The following is a 15,789-nucleotide window of genomic DNA, read 5'->3' as shown; positions in this document are numbered from 1 at the left end:
GGATCGCGTGCGGATGCGGCGACGCGGAAAAAAACAAAAGGGCAGAGAGAGCGACAGTGTGGCTCGTTGACGCGCACTGCTGTGCGTCTTGCCACACGCAGACACATGGTGTGGGGAGACATGCGTAGAGAGGGGGAGGCGAGGCATTGTCAGATGACCTTGGATGGTAAGGAGCGGTGCACTGCTCTCGCGCAAAACGACTGAGCGGGGACTACCGCAGCGGTATGTACACCCGCTGCCTGGGCGTGCACGTCTCCATGCATGTGGGGACGTGTGCTCTTGCTCTTCTACTTTCTCTATGCATGCCTCGGGCTGCCGTAACTTCCCTTCGCTACGCCATCCACTATGTACTTTGCTTCCCCCTCTCTACGCATCATCGACACACACACACACACACACACACAAACGCCTTCGTCTGATGGGCTACGCGTGCACATCACATCCGCAGTGCAAGCCGATCAGAGAGAACACAAGTGCCCCCGAGAGGGAGGGGGGGTGCAACACAAGATCCAGTCGCTTCACTGAGAAGAGGCCGAAAACAACACCCGCTGCTCCCCTCTTCTCCTTCCCGTTCCACGTCCGCATCACTTCCCCCCGAGACCACTTCTACGACTGTCTCACGTACGAACAGCGCGATCCAGGTTCACATACACACATACGTGTACGAGTGCGGAGTGGAGCGCGCCGCTTCCTTTGGTCTTGCTTATCGCGGTACTCTGCCGCTTCAACGTTGGTCTTGGCACTGTCTCGGTGCCCGTCGCCGCCGTACCACACAGCGCCTCAGAACCCCCTCCCCTTCTCTCTCCGGCTCCGCCGTGTCTTCCCTTCGGAAGGTGCCGTACGCTGTGCAGGGGTCGTTTCGCTCGTTGTTGGCGTCTCCACCTCCCCTGTTCATCGCTCTCCTCACGTGGGGCTCCGGTCACGAAAGACTGCGTCACGTGCCGTGGCTGCAGCCGCTCCGCGTCGTATCGTGCACTTACCTCATCGTCCGGTCTCTCCTCCTCCCCCAGCGCGGCTCTCCTGGGCAGGGGAGACTGGAGGAGGCCGGAGGGGACATCAAAGGCGTGCAGGCCACATGCGAAGCCGGGATCTGAGCGTGAGGGGGGTGATAGGCTTCCATCCAATCGTCGCGTCAGGCAAGCTCGGAGGCGTGCAGAGCTTCTTCTTGTACGGCCCCTCTGCCTCTCCCAGGGGGGGGGTAGGCATCGCCACCGCCGCCGCCGTTCCTGCTGATACCACCGACACACCCTGTGCGTTTCGCATGAAGCCGTCCTTCTACGCTGTAGCCGTCGGCAAAGCGCGTGGCATCTACTCAACGTGGGCTCAGTGCTCTGAGCAGGTGACGGGGTATCCAGGAAGCATCTACAAGAGCTTCCGGACTTTGGACGAGGCCCGACGCTTCTTGGCCGCTCATCCCTTGGCCTCCACTGGCCCCGCCGTGAGCCTTGGCGGCGGCCGGAGCAGCAGCAGTGTCGCGGCCCCGTATCCACCCAGTCGCGAGCATGACGCACTCAGAAGTAGCTATGTCAAGGGGAGGCTGAAGCGAGAGACGAGGGACGACCTCTTAGCGATTGAAGAATCGGTGACAGCGCGGCAGACACGACGTCACCGCGCGGATCATGCACAGATTGCCGTCGCTCCACCTGCATCGTCCTCTATGTCGACCTCTCTCTCTGCAGCGACACCCTCGATGACAGCCTCGAAGCCGCTTGCCACCACCACCACGACCAGCTCACCTAGGGGTTTCGAGGTGGTCTACGTGGACGGTGCGTGCAGCCATAATGGAACTGCCCAGGCGCGGGCCGGCTACGGCGGGTACTACGGCTCCATGTCAGATCCCCGCAACTTCTCGTGTCCGGTGCCGCTGACTGAGTCGCAGACGAACAACCGTGGAGAGGTGCGTGGGGTCATACACGCGATTGTCCAGGCTTTCGTCGATGGCGGCGCCCCTGCAGATGCGCTGGGAGCGACCCACCTCGTCGACCCGTCGGCTTGGCCCCTCGGCGACCTCACACGACCGCTGCCGCATCTCATCATCTACACCGACAGCCGCTACGTCATTGACGGGCTCACCCGGTACGCGAAGAAGTGGGTGCAGAACGGCTTCATGCTGTCGACGAATGAGCCGGTACAAAACCAGGACTTGTGGAGGCAGCTGATCCGGCTGCGCGACCGGTACAACACGGTTTACGCGAGACAGCAGCATGACCAGCAGCGCGCGCGTCAATGGGGTGACGGGGACCACAGGGAGGCAGACCTTGCGGAGCCGGTGCGGTACACGTGCCAGAACACCCGGAACGACGAGAGCGAGGGCGTTGAGCTGATTCACGTGCGAGGTCACTCGAAGGTGCACGGTAACGAGATGGCTGACTCGCTGGCGGTGATGGGGTCTCGACTGCACAAATCGTAGTGCGATGCATGCGTGTGTGTAGACGCGAAAGTGCCCGTGACGGACGCGTGACACACACACACAACACACACACACACACACACAGCGCGCGCGGGGTAACAGCTGCGTGTATGCGTAAAGGACTACACACAAGCAGACGCGCCTGTGTGTGCGTACTGCTCGCTTCGCACGAGCGGTCCTTGCAGGCACATACACGTTCACAGGCATACCCGTGGTGCTTCTTCCGTTCTTTGTCGGACGTTGCCCCCCCCCTCCCGATAGCTCACTCGTCGCGTATCATTTCTTTGCTTATCACAGTCGGCATCGGCCCTTCTCACCCCCCTCCGACTCCTCTTACCACACCTCGACACCGCATGCATCATGCTGTTCGACGTGCGTCTCTCCGTACTTCGCTACTTTGCCGTCAGCTCGTCTGTTGATCTCGACTTCTCCACGCCGCTTCCGCGGCGCGCCGTCCGAAGTTACTCCCGCACGCGCCCGGCTACCTGGTACAGTGCCGATATCGCACGCTCATAGGGGACAGAGGGAGAGAGTGCCACGGGGTGCAGTCACCTACATGCACACACACACGCTTCTATCGCTATCCCCTCGACGTGCACACGATGTATGCTAGTAGAAGCTGTTGGGGGCTGTCTGTTGCTGTGAGATGGGAGGCCTGCGGGGCTCATGGAGGTGGATGCCGGGGACTGGCGTCGTTGACGAGCCTCTCGAGGCTGCTAATTTCGGTGATGCATGTGCTGCTTCTGGGGGCACTGTTGCTGACGCAGTCGGCCAGTTTGGCCCTTGCAAAGAGGTCTAGCACATCGTTGTCATCCTCTTCCTCTGCTCTCGTCTCAGGAGACCTGCAGGCACTGTACACCGTCACGAGCTGTAGCGAGTGCACCATCAACGCATCGCAGCGATGGTGCCCGACAACGATGCGGTGCTACTCGGCGAGCGACTGCACGTGTGAGGGGCAAACACCGTGCATCGACCTCAACACATGCTTTTACGGCAACCGACCCACCTGCCGTGAGTGTGTCGAAAGCGGTGGGGTATACTGCCGCGCTGGCGAGAAGTCCGTCACCGCGACGCCAGCAACAGCTGAGCCTGTCTCACATAAGCCCTTGATTCGGTGCTACGCCCCCACCGCCGCCAGCCCTCTCGCAAGAGCCGATGCAGGGGGCAGAGGGGAGCAGTCTCTCCTCAGCTCCACCGTTGTTGCTGCCCTGGACGCAGCGTTGCTTACCTGCTCGAACGCCACCTGTCGCGGGGGCCACTGCATCGCTGCGGCGGCCGAGTGCCCCGCCGAACAAGTGGACCCTTTCACACGATGCTACGAGGTGATTGGCACCGTGCTGATGGCGATCTTGATGCTGCTGGCGGCGCACAGTATCTGGCTGCTGTGGCCGAGGGCGAGGGGCTTTTGAGCTGCGTTGAATGAAGAGGTTGTCGTGGTCGCGGTCGAATGTTCGACGTGTCTTTATGGTAGAGTGCTGGGGAACCTCTCTCCACAAGGTGAAGGAAAGTCTGCACCCCCCCACCGCTCTCTGGCTGGTGCTGTTGCTGTAGAGCTGCGCCATGCAAGCTCTGAGGCAACCACACATACACCCACACACACGTGAACGGCTTGGGGGGACTCCTGTACGCGTGCGTGTGCTTGTCGCCTCCTGCGATGCTGCGATGTACCCAAGACGGGGAGCCCAGGGCGTCTACGCCGGTGCGTGTGCGCCATCGTCGATAGCACCCACGCCATCTGTCCATCGCGGTCTTCTGTGCCTCCGCTCTCCTGGGTTTTCATGTCCATTCCGTGGTGCGGTGGTGACTTCCCATTGTCTTTTGGTTTTCATCCTCTCCAGCTGCCCTTCACAACTTCCGGGCGGAGCGCAATCGACACACGCCCACGCATAGAGGGAGACTGACACAGTGACCACCACAGGAGTGCGCGGCACACGCGTCCGCCAGCGTCTGTGTGTGTGTGCACACGCATGAGACCCCTCCCCCTCCCCCCGTTCATAGACCCCCACTAGCGCTACAGACACACCGACAGACACATACATCGATACACAGGAGGAGGCGAGTTCAGTGAGGGGGCGCATCGACAGCGGGCTTCATCTCACTTACGTTACATGCTTGGTCGATTGTGAGCAGCTGCGCTGTCCTCCCCTCTGCGTCTCCCTCGCTCCCCCACATCCCCAATGTGGGTCATCCTCTTCCACGACACGCCCCACTTTTGGTTGGTCGGCGGGGAGTCCTACCGCGTCGGCAAGGCGGACTGCCACGTCGTCATTCAGGGTGACCGCAGCATCAGCCGCACGCACCTCACCATCACCGTTGGCTTGCAGTTGTCCACGGGGGCCCGTGATGCCGAGGAGTGGGGCCCGCAGCCCATTTCCCTGCTCGACTCATCCACCTACGGCACCGCCATCGTAGCGTGCGGAGAGGATGCCGACGACGCCGAGACACTCGACGACACTCCACCTAACGGAGGTGATAGCCATGCCGGCGGTGCCGGGGCTGCGGCGTCACCTGCACTGGAGATGGGTGTGCTCGGCTTGTGCTACGCCCCCGCTGCGGCCGCTGCAGTAGCGGCAGTCCACAAGCGGCAGCGCTCCGGCTCGACCTCAGGCCGCGGGGCACCCCAGCCTGCTCTGCAGCTGACCAAGGAAGTCCCTTGGGATGTACCGGTGCATCGCTCCTCCTGGCACCAGTTTACCATTCATCTAGGCCATCATGGTGCTGCACTGAAGCTAGTGTGGCTAGACGTGTCGGCCCTGTGCGAGGACGTGAGCGTGGATGTGCAGCCAAAGCTGTTGCATGCGCTGCACTGCTGCGGTGTGCGGCAGGAGACTGTCCCTGGAAGCACGCAAACCTTGAGTGCGACCGAGACACAAGGCAGCGCTGTGGGACGCTTGTGCATTGACGGCAGCAGCCTTTCTCTGAGCCAGCGGTCGGCGGTGGCAGGGACACCTTCGGCGACTCTATCTCCCACTGCCGTGACCGCTGCTGCTGCAGCTGTTGGCGAAACAACGCTCTCTTCACGCCTTTTACGCTGCTACAACACGGTGAGCTTTCTGGTGACGAGCACGGTGCAGCCCTCGACCGCGGTTGTCGCGATGCTATGCAGAGCTGTGCCCATCGTAACCCCCGCCTTCTTCATGGCCGTTTGTGACCGCGCCTCGCCGCAGATTCCGCTACCCGATCCGTCGCGCTACTTGCCGCCCCTGTCTTCGTGGTGGCGTGACTTCCTGACGCACGTGCGGCCGCCCGCCGACGAATCGCGCCCCTGTGAGGGCGATGCCTCGGTGACCGCGTCCACTTTCTCACCCCCCTCCACCACGGTGACATCGGTGGCAGGCGAGTCAGCCGGTGCAACTGCTGCGGCGTCGCACCTGCGGTACTTCGCCCCACACCCGCAGCGCCGAGAGCTGTTTAGCGGTATCACCTTTCTCCTCCTCCAGTGGCCGCTGTACGAGGAGGTGCTGAATTACCTCAACGGCACTGGTGCCCGTGTGGCGTGGGAAGATGGCGGTATTCGCGGCCTCTCAGCCCCGCTCCGCGCGTCCACCTCGTCCTCACGAGGGGCGCTTGAGGCGCTACAGTCATTCTTTGTGCGTCATCAGCGGCATGTCCTGCTCTTCAACGAGACAGAGCCGCTGCTGCCATGGCCAGGGTGCGTGGATGTTGTGCGGCACGGCCTGAGCCTCTGCAGTGTCGAGTACGGCGCGCTGATCGAGGCGATTGTGACGATGCGGCCCTTGCCACTGCCCCCCTACCCGGCCGACGTGCAGATGCCGCAGACCTTCGAGGAGGTGGAGGCTCGCGTGGCGGCGGCGACGGCATTGGCATCCGCCCCACCCGCGGCCACGGCGCAGGAGGCGGCGGAGGAGCACACGCAAGACGGTGATGAGAAGGGACGCCGGACTGATGCGCAGCCGCTCTTCCCGGAGCTGGTGGGAGGCAGGGACGCCGGCGTGGGCCGCGGTGATATGTGCGACACTCATATCCATCGAAGACCACGGAAAGAGGACGTAGACGGGTGGGTGAGCTTCGAGCGGCCTGCCACCATTCCACCCATGGCCACAGGGCTCTCAACGGACAGCAAGCCCAACGGCAGTGCCATTGTGCGCACAGTGGAGTTGCTTGTGGGGCCCTACTCCTTGCCCCCCTATCCCTGCTTCGAGGACCCCAACGCCGCCTCCGTCGATGCGAGAACAACTGCTGCTACCGGCGTCGGATTCGCACGCGGTGCGAAGCTTTTTGTGAAGCAGGCGCTTCCTCCAGCTGAACCGCTGGTGGAGCTTGAAGCGCACCGCGCTCGGCGTCAGCTGGCGGCCAGCATGCTGACAGCTCGCGTGCCCACGGTGGACGCCGAGAATGTCGTGCCAGAGCAGGTGGTGATGGGGAACGGCGGGCTGGCGAGTCGCGTTGCGGAGGCGGCCAGTGCTGCCTTTAACGCCTTCGACACCGTGGCGCACCATGCATCTAGCAGGCGGAGGGGAACAGCTACACGACGGGGAGGACGCGGTGGCGGCACTTCTGCTGCAGCAACCAGGACACCTGCCGATCGTCTTCCCCGCGGTGGCATGGCGCGCGCGGCGAGCCGTCGTCCAGCTGCCAATATCGTGTCTGTGGAAGACGAAGAGGATATGACGACAGGGCCTGTCGAAGCGACCGCCCCGCGCGGTGGTCGTGGCGGGGACGCGTCCGCCTCGGCCGCGTTTCACATATTCGACATTGACGGGATCTTCTGAGAATCCCCGTGGCTGTCCCTCTCGCTGCGTGTGTGTACCATCGGCAACGGCGGTAAAGCCAAACGGAGAACCATTGCCGCTGATGCTCGCCGCGGCCCCTGACACACTGTCAGCGGTGCATAGGGGAGAGGGGGGGAGGGGAGGCGGCGGCTTCATCACATCCTTCCTCACGTGTTACGCAGTGACCCACACGAGAGAGGGAGGGGGACGGACGGAACGGTTGAGGCGCCGGCCGCCCCCTTCTCCGGGTGCCATCTGGATCTCTCTCTCTCGGTCTCTCCTCCCGGGGGTATATGCAGACCTCTGCCTACTCGTCATCCCCATCGTTGACCACGATGACATTCTCCTTCGACTCTTCTTACCTGGATGCGTGCATGACACTACCATCGCGCATCAACGTCCACTACACGCACTCCCGCCCGTACATGCCCAAGAATGCACCCTTGCGTCTCACCACTTTCACCAATCACATTCATCAACGCACACACACACACACACATTTACATAGCCTTGCGCGTCTAAAAGCACGTGCAACAACTCTTCCCCCCTCCTTGTGCCGCCCGTCGTCTGCCTCTGCGTGTCTCCGCGCGTGCTTGTGTTTTGTACCATTTCCCGGTGCACCCGAACTGCGCACACGTGCACATCACATCATCCGCTGCTTCCCTCTATCCCTAGGTATGGACTCGACGTACAAGGAGCCAAGCAGCGCCGCCGTGCCGACCAGCTACGCGGTGCTGAGCCTGCCGAGCAAGGCGACCATGCGCCGGAAAGGTTACGACCCAGATGAGGTGAACTACAACGGCGGCCTTGCCACCCACCCGCTCGCCACCTGGAAGACGTTCAGCCTGCCAGACGGGTGCACGTACAAGGATGCCGTGTCGGCGGTGCAGATGGCGAACGCGAAGCCGTGGGGACCGATCAAGATCCGCCTTAACTTCTCCGATGGCCGGTACGAGCAGTTCGAGCGGGTGGCGCCGTCCGTCATGGACTCACTTCAGAGCACCACGACGTACAGTCCCAATGATGTCTTCAAGGCAGAGACGCTCTCGCTGTCGACGATGCGCCGCACGCAGCAGCAACCTCGTCTTCGCCCGCTGGTGGATGAGCGCGGCCACCACCTTAGCAGCAAGCCCATGCCACGCACCTTCGCTCCAGAGGAGCTCTACAAGAACTGCCCTCCGCCGGTTTTGTGCCAGCCCGGCTATGACTTCACTCCGATCAGCTATAACACGTTCCTGCTGAACCCGCAGGACCCGCCACACGGGGTGCGCAACGTGCAGAGCAATTTTATGCACAGCAGCTGCGACTACCGCCCGCGCTCGTACCTCCGCCCGGAGGAGGCGACGGGGACTTCGCACGCCAGCCGCCACTGCCACTGCAACGAAGTGTTTCAGCTCGGCGACCACACGATGGACTTTGCGGGCGAGGGGACGACGGTCAACCACCGCAACCGTCTCGTGAAGAAGGATTACTCGCCCATTGGTACGTTACAGGCGAACTCCTCCATCGTTGGCCGCCGCCACGCCCGCAAGCCGCGCTTTGGCTGTACTGGAGTGGCGGCCAGCCAGACCGTCGCTGCCGCGGGCGCCCCAGCAGCCGACGAGGAGACGGCGTAGGAGTATGTATTCGCCTGTTAAAGGCGGAGGTGGGCGGCGGTGTGACGCCCATGCGTGTGTGCGTGTGCGCGTCTGTGTCCCGCTCTCCTCCCAGATTGTGCGCGTGCGTCTGCGCGGGTGGCTCTGTAGACGTTTGTTCTCGGTATGTATGAGTGTACAGATTGGACAGGCTGTGGTGCTTCTCTGTTGTACGGTGCGCAGCTCCGCCGCCTCCCACCGCGGGTGTGTTCTTCGTTCGTCTCTCACTTTTCTACGCCGTCAGAGCCGCTGTCGCTCCGTGTCGCCTCTTCCCCTTCTTCCCACTCGCCCTGCCAGACGCACATGCACGCACACACACACACACACACACACACACACACACACACACACACAGCAAGGGAGGGGAAGGGGTGATGGCCGCCTTGGCTTGCTGATGTACAGTCGTTGGTCTTCTCCATCTCGTGTATCTTTCCCGCCGTTTTTTTTCCTGTGCTTTGCACTCCGGAGATCGCCTGCTCTTCGTGCCCGTGCAGCACGCGCATTCGCCACCCTCCCCCGTTGCCATCGCGCTTTATCGGTCTTCCCCTTCATGGCGTGTGCGCGCGTGTGTGGACCGCAGAGAGACACAGGTGCGCCAGCAACACCGATCTGAGAGATGGGGGGGGGTCGAGAGAGCGAGACGCGATCCAAGTCATCACGCGCGCGTGCGTGTGCGTCGTCATGGGGCGTTATGCAAGGCAGGATATATATATATATATATACGTGTCTTGTATGTGTGTGCGGGTGTCTGTACATGTAAAGTTGTCTTCCGAGATCCACAAACAGCAGCAATGACGGAGGCAACAGGGAAAGCACATGGGAGGTATATCCCAGCTGAAAGAACTGGAGAGACGGACTGGTGTCTGTGCCTGCGCGTGCGTATCCGTCCATGTGCCCATAGTTGGATGCACACAGGCTGACACACCCGTGCACGCACGCGTACGCGCGGATAGAGGTGGGCCTATGCCACCCTGCACTTCCCCTCTGTACACGCACGTGTACTTCGTGGAGAGGCAGTGATATGCCACGCTGGGCCACATCGACATGCTTGGCCACACAGCCTTCCCTCCCACCCTCTCGCTGCATCACTTCCCTCGGTGACGCCTGGCATTGTGATGCAGTCTCCGCCTCGCCCATCTTTAATGGACGGCTCGCGATCTGCTCATGCGCCGCCGCCACTGCCATGGCGCATCCTTCCTCGTCCCTTTCTGCCACTTCGCACCACCACCACCACCACCCTCCTTCGTCTTGCGTGTGTGTCTATCTCTATCTCCTGTGTATGCGCGCACCACTCCCGCTCCCACACACACGCGCGCGCATGGGAATGTCTCGGATATAGTGTACACGCATACATACGTATACATTTTCTGTTGTCTTTCTTTCTGTTGGCATCCCCGTGTGTGTGTGTGTCTCTCAGTTTCACGATCGTCTCCCCACCTCCAAACCCTCTGTTACTCGACGACCACCTCGTCTAATTTCGTTGTGTAGGGCGTCTTCGAAGATCCGTCCTCCGGACTCTTCACCGCTTCTCTGTGTGTGCGTGCGTGTGTGTGCGTTCTGGAGGAGGGTATCGATACGCGCCTTGCCAACACACCTGAGCACAACGCCCCCTCCCATCCGAACACACACCCACACACACGCCCAGAGGTTCTTGAGTACGTTTTAGGGCAGCCATATCGAGTGTCACCCACACACGCGCATCGTCATCTGCCCCTGTGTGTGCATGTGTGTATGGTAACGTGCATGCGCACGTGTCCGTGATTACTCTGCCTGTCTGCCTGTCTCTCTCTGCGTGCGTGCGTGGTTGTTACGCGCTGCTGTGGTTGTGACCGACGTTGTGCGACTGCGCCCTGCTGACACACATGGAAGGCGGCGGCGGCGACGGCGGGGCTTTCTTCTTGCTTGTTGTTGCTGCTGTTGTTGGCGTTGCCTTGGCGGAGACTTTCGCTCGTGCGTGTGCGTGACCCCTCTCGTCCCTTCTTCGGTGAGGCGCCCCATTCAAGTCCTACTTGGGCATTTGGGTGATTTTGCTTCTCGGTCTGCCGGGCTCCTCCCCTCTTCCCCAGTGTGATTTGCTCCTCTCCGCTGCACACTGCGGCGAGGAGGAGAGAAGGAGATCGAGAGGGAGAACCGCTACCCCACCACTCCACAGCATCCACTGTAGCGGGTTGCCGTTGACGCACGCGAGCACGGGGGGCTAACACGCATACGGCATCTCCGCGCCGCCTTGAGGGTGCTTCTCCTGGTGTGTTGTCCCTTGTTTTCGTTCGCCATCAGCCACTATCGCCGCACTCGGGGTGACGCGCACAAGTGCGTGGCATCTCAACTAGGTGCTGCTTCTCTTTTCAGGCCGAAGAAGTTGCTATCATGGGTGTGCCCAAGTTCTTCCGCTGGGCGGCGGAGCGCTTCCCCTCCATCATCACCCCCTTCAAGGACTCGCCACCGCCGGTGGACAACCTCTACCTCGATATCAATGGTATCATCCACAACTGCACGCACCCGAACGATGTCGACGCGACGCGGCGCAGTCCGACAGAGAAGGAGATGATTCAGGCGATGTTCATCTATCTGGAGAAGCTCTTCAACGCCATCCAGCCGCGCAAGTACTTTCTGCTTGCCGTCGACGGTGTCGCGCCGCGCGCGAAAATGAATCAGCAGCGCCAGCGCCGCTACCGTGCCGGTTACGAGATGATGATCGCGCGTCAGGAGGCGCTCGCGATGGGCGAGGAGGTGCCGGAGGAGAAGGACGTGTTCGACAGCAACTGCATCACCCCTGGCACCCCGTTCATGGTGCGCGTGAGCAAGGAGTTTCAGTACTTCATCACAATGAAGCTGTCCACTGATCCGGCGTGGCAGGGGTGCCAGATCATCTTCTCCGGCCACGACTGCCCCGGCGAGGGTGAGCACAAGATCGTCGATTTTATTCGCCGGCGCAAGATGCAGCCTAACTACGACCCCAACGAGACCCACTGCATGTACGGCCTCGACGCCGATCTCGTCATGCTAGCGCTCGCCACGCACGAGCCGCACTTTGTACTGCTGCGCGAGGTGGTCACGTTCGGCCCCGGCTCTCGCAAGGAGCGGGAGCGGCAGGAGGAGGATGAGGCGAAGGGCCTCGTGAAGGACAAAGCGTACCACAAGGCGGACGAGTTTGTGCTGCTGCACATCAACGTCTTCCGCGACTACCTGCAGCTGGAGGTGAAGGGCTACCTGGCGAAGGCGAAGAGCAGCGCAAGTATGGACTTTGAGCGAGTGATCGACGACTTCGTCTTCATGTGCTTCTTTATCGGCAACGACTTCCTGCCGACGCTGCCGACCATCGGCATCAACGATGGCAGCATACCGGCGCTCCTGCGCATCTACGTGGACAACATGCTCAGCAAGAACAAGTACCTGACGCACAAGGGCGAGATCGACTGGCGAAACGCCGAGGTGTGGTTGAACGAGGTCGGCAAGCTCGAGTTCGAGACGCTGCGCCGACGTCAGCAGGAGGAGGCGGAGTTCCAGAAGAACCGCGCTCGCCGCGACCCTACCCACGAGGTGGACGCCACCTCCGTAATGCCTATCACGTCGATCCTGGAGTTCAAGCAGCGCTACTACGGCGAAAAGCACGGCTTCGCTGGCGGCTGGGACGCGAACAGCGCAGACATGCGCCGGCTGCGGGAGCACTACGTGGAGGGGCTCATGTGGGTCATGCATTACTACTATCAAGGCGTGCCTTCATGGAAGTGGTTCTTCCCGCACTACTATGCACCCATGGCGAGCGACATGGTGAATCTCCCCGCCATCGCCGCCCGTGTCTCGTTCGAGCTCGGCAAGCCCTTCCAGCCGCACCAGCAGCTGCTGGCCGTGCTGCCACCCATGTCATACCTGTCCATGCCCAAGGCCTACTGGCCCCTGCTGCGCAGCCCGAGTAGCCCGCTCGCCAAGTACCTGCCCGAGCACATTGTTATCGACCGCGAAGGCGCGCGCGCGCCGTGGGAGGGCATTGTGCTGATCCCCTTCATTGACGAGCGCACGCTGCTCGCCGCCTACGAGTCGGTGCAGAAGAACGTCAGCCCCGAGGACGCCGCAAACAACGTGAATGGCCCCCCGCTGCGGTTCTGCTACGACGGCAAGATGCCGCCATACGAGCTGGAGGATGGGATGTTCGGGTCTCTCCGGAACGTCCTCGTGAGGCGCGAGACGTACGCATTCCCTCCCATCGACAAGTTCACTCCGCAGCTGTGCCCTGGCGTGCACGTTGGCACGCGGCAGCTGGAGGGCTTCAGCACCCTCCAGTCGAAGCGCGACCTAATCCAGCCGATCTTCGAGGCTGGAGTCGTGTCGATCTTTGGCCGTCCCACCAAGAACGACAGTCTCATCTTGCAGATGCGCGACTTCTTCAAGGCCAAGTCGGTCGACCAGGTGGCGACTCTCGTCGGCAAGGAGGTGCTCGTCGGCTTCCCGCACTACAAGCGTGCCCGCATCGCCTCCCTCAAGGATGTGCACAAGTCCATCACTGCTTCGTACAGCAAGGAGGGCACCTTCAGCGGCACCGAGGAGCACAAGAACAACCGTGAGGAGTCGGCTGCCTTCGTGAAGGAGGCGGACACGCACGCACGCTTCATGAAGTCGCAGCTGGGCCTTGGCGTGGAGCAGGTCGACGTCCTCGTGTACGTGCACCGCTTCAACGGAATGCAGGTGACGCGCAAGGGGCACATTGAGCGACACTTCGCCACCACCTGGACGTGCTACCCAATTCATCTGATCTGCACCATGGATAACATAAACATGCAGGAGGACAGCCGTTACGTCGAGCGTGACCGCAGCGAAGGTGACAGCGCCTTTGGTGCCCGCTGCGTCTACATCGGTCCGCAGCCCAAGTCGAAGAAGTCGCAGATGGACGTGTACGGCAGCTGTGGCACCGTCGTGACGGCTGGCCAGCATGACACGACGACGCAGCAGGGCGATCAGATGACGGTTCGCCTCAAGGTGTTCCAGGAGCCGCTGCGGCTGCCGGCGGAGCTGCTGCAGTTTGCCGCGCAGCGCAACTGGACGGCGCTGCCGCAGGTGGCGATCAGTCTCGACATTTTACCGCACACCCTGACGAGCATCTGCAGCTCCATCGTCACGTCGCCTCAGTTTGGCTCTCGCGAGCTGGGGCTGTGCCTAAAGTTCACCGGGCGGTGCATCGCCAAGGTCGGGTACGCGAAGCTGGTCCAGCACAGTCTGAACCCGTGGTACGTTGGGAACAAGGACATCTTTGCCCGCATGGAAAAGGATATGGAGGACATTGGCTACCATTTGGAGATGGGCGAGAAGGGCGACTTCGCCGGTAATTCGAGCAGCAACCGTGGTGGCAGCGGCACATGGTACTTCTCCCGCGACGCGCAGGAGTTGATCCGCGACTATGTGAAGCGGTTCCGCCCACTCATCCAGTACATCGAGGCGGGCGGCGTAAACTCGAACAGCGTTGAGCCGCAGCAGTTCCTGACGGGCCCGTGGCGCGACAGGGATGTCGACGACGTGCTAACGGAGATCGAGACGTTCTTAATAGAGTCGGGGCTGCGCGAAACGCCAATGATTACGGCTACGGAGGAGGCCTTTCCGCAGCAGCTGCTCGAGCAGCTTGAGGCGTCGCTGCAGGAGCAGCAGAACCGCAGCTTCAAGGAACTCTCGCTGCGGCAGGTAAGCCGCAGCCAGCTCTACTTTCCTGTCACGCGCAGCAGCTGCGGCCATCTCGTGCCGCTGCCACTGCCGCAGGAGCAGACTTTCTACCTGGGCTCGCGGGTCGCGAACTGCCGCGCCACGGGCATCGTTCCCTTCGGCACGCAAGGCACGATCGTGCGCTTGCTGGCCAGCGGGAGGGAAGCAGAAATCGTGTACGATACCCCCTTCACGGGAGGCACGCGACTCGATGGCCGCCTCAAGGACACTCGCGCCGCCATCACGAAGCTGTCGGCGCTGCTTGTGCTCAAGTCGACGGATGTGGCGCAGCCACAGCCACAGGCGCAGCCGCAGTCACAGCCGCAGCCGCAGTCACAGCCGCAGCCGCAGTCACAGCCGCAGCCGCAGTCACAGCCGCAGCCGCAGTCACAGCCACAGCTGGAAATGAGGGCCGCTGCGGCCGCCGCCACAAACGGGTCGGCCAAGCTGCGGGAGCTGGAGTTCCTCCTGCAGGCGAACGGCATTCACGTAGACCCCTCGGGCAAGTCCACGGTGTCGCCGCCATCGCTGCCTGCAGCGTTTCAGAACCCCACGATTGCCGCGGCTCGCGCTGCCCCGGCCGACTCTGGTGCGAGCCATAGCAGCACTGCTGGCGCCAGTACAAGCGTTGTGCCGCGGCCTCGCAGTGCCGTTGCGGCGGAGCAGACGCCGGCACCAGCGACACTAGGCAAGCGCGCCACCCCTGCCTCCGCCACCGCCCACTTGTCCTCCACGTCTTCGGTGACGCCAATCACGAGAGAGACCCACGGGAGTCCCGCGAGCCTCAAAATCACGGCTGCCCCAGGGAGCAGCGGGATCAGCCTCCAGGACTTGGCCAAACACTTGCCGGTCTCCACATCCCAGCGCTCGCCCACCACTGTCGCCTCGCCGCCTGGTCACGCTCCAGCGTCGGCTGCAGTGGCGGCAACAACGACAGCGGCGCCCAGCGGGATCGCCATCCCAGCCCCCAAGTCTGCGCAGCAGCACCAGCACCCGGCGCAGCCCGCGTCGCCGGCGGCGACGACAGCTGTGGCCTCGCCAAGCCAAAGCAGTGAGTCGAATGAGACGCCCCCCGGCTCGAACACGCGCCGCAAGTCGCGCGACCTGCATGTCATTCCGGACGACTTCGTCAGTGGACGGTTCAAGATCAAGTACACGAACACGGGCTCGTTGTTCCGGAGCTGGCTGGACACCTTCACGGCGGAGGCGGTGCGCAAGACCCTCACCGAGCTTGAGGCGGAGGAGAAAGCGAATCCCATGTGAAGGCCGCGTAAGGATGCCCGCACGCTAGTCAGCGCGTATGCGTGGGCGCGTGCCACTGCGG

General features: G+C 62.2%; 4 protein-coding genes across 4 annotated transcripts; all 4 read left to right on the top strand.

The window, feature by feature from the left end:
- Positions 1-1,657: 1,657 nt before the first annotated feature.
- Positions 1,658-2,410, top strand: LMXM_06_0290 (putative ribonuclease H1; the record flags this gene model as incomplete). Its single annotated transcript, XM_003871992.1, has 1 exon — positions 1,658-2,410. The coding sequence occupies one exon, from the start codon at positions 1,658-1,660 to the stop codon at positions 2,408-2,410; it is 753 nt and encodes a 250-aa protein (XP_003872041.1).
- A 2,177-nt stretch (positions 2,411-4,587) lies between these two features.
- Positions 4,588-7,143, top strand: LMXM_06_0280 (conserved hypothetical protein; the record flags this gene model as incomplete). Its single annotated transcript, XM_003871991.1, has 1 exon — positions 4,588-7,143. The coding sequence occupies one exon, from the start codon at positions 4,588-4,590 to the stop codon at positions 7,141-7,143; it is 2,556 nt and encodes an 851-aa protein (XP_003872040.1).
- A 677-nt stretch (positions 7,144-7,820) lies between these two features.
- On the top strand, positions 7,821-8,759 carry LMXM_06_0270 (conserved hypothetical protein; the record flags this gene model as incomplete). The annotated part of the gene is made up of 1 exon (XM_003871990.1): positions 7,821-8,759. The coding sequence occupies one exon, from the start codon at positions 7,821-7,823 to the stop codon at positions 8,757-8,759; it is 939 nt and encodes a 312-aa protein (XP_003872039.1).
- A 2,385-nt stretch (positions 8,760-11,144) lies between these two features.
- On the top strand, positions 11,145-15,728 carry LMXM_06_0260 (putative 5'-3' exonuclease; the record flags this gene model as incomplete). The annotated part of the gene is made up of 1 exon (XM_003871989.1): positions 11,145-15,728. The coding sequence occupies one exon, from the start codon at positions 11,145-11,147 to the stop codon at positions 15,726-15,728; it is 4,584 nt and encodes a 1,527-aa protein (XP_003872038.1).
- Positions 15,729-15,789: the final 61 nt, after the last annotated feature.

This window comes from Leishmania mexicana, chromosome 6, assembly GCF_000234665.1.
Source record: "Leishmania mexicana MHOM/GT/2001/U1103 complete genome, chromosome 6".
Lineage (NCBI taxonomy): Eukaryota > Euglenozoa > Kinetoplastea > Trypanosomatida > Trypanosomatidae > Leishmania > Leishmania mexicana.
The sequence above is the reverse complement of the archived record's forward strand: the minus strand, read 5'-3'. Positions and strand labels throughout refer to the sequence as shown.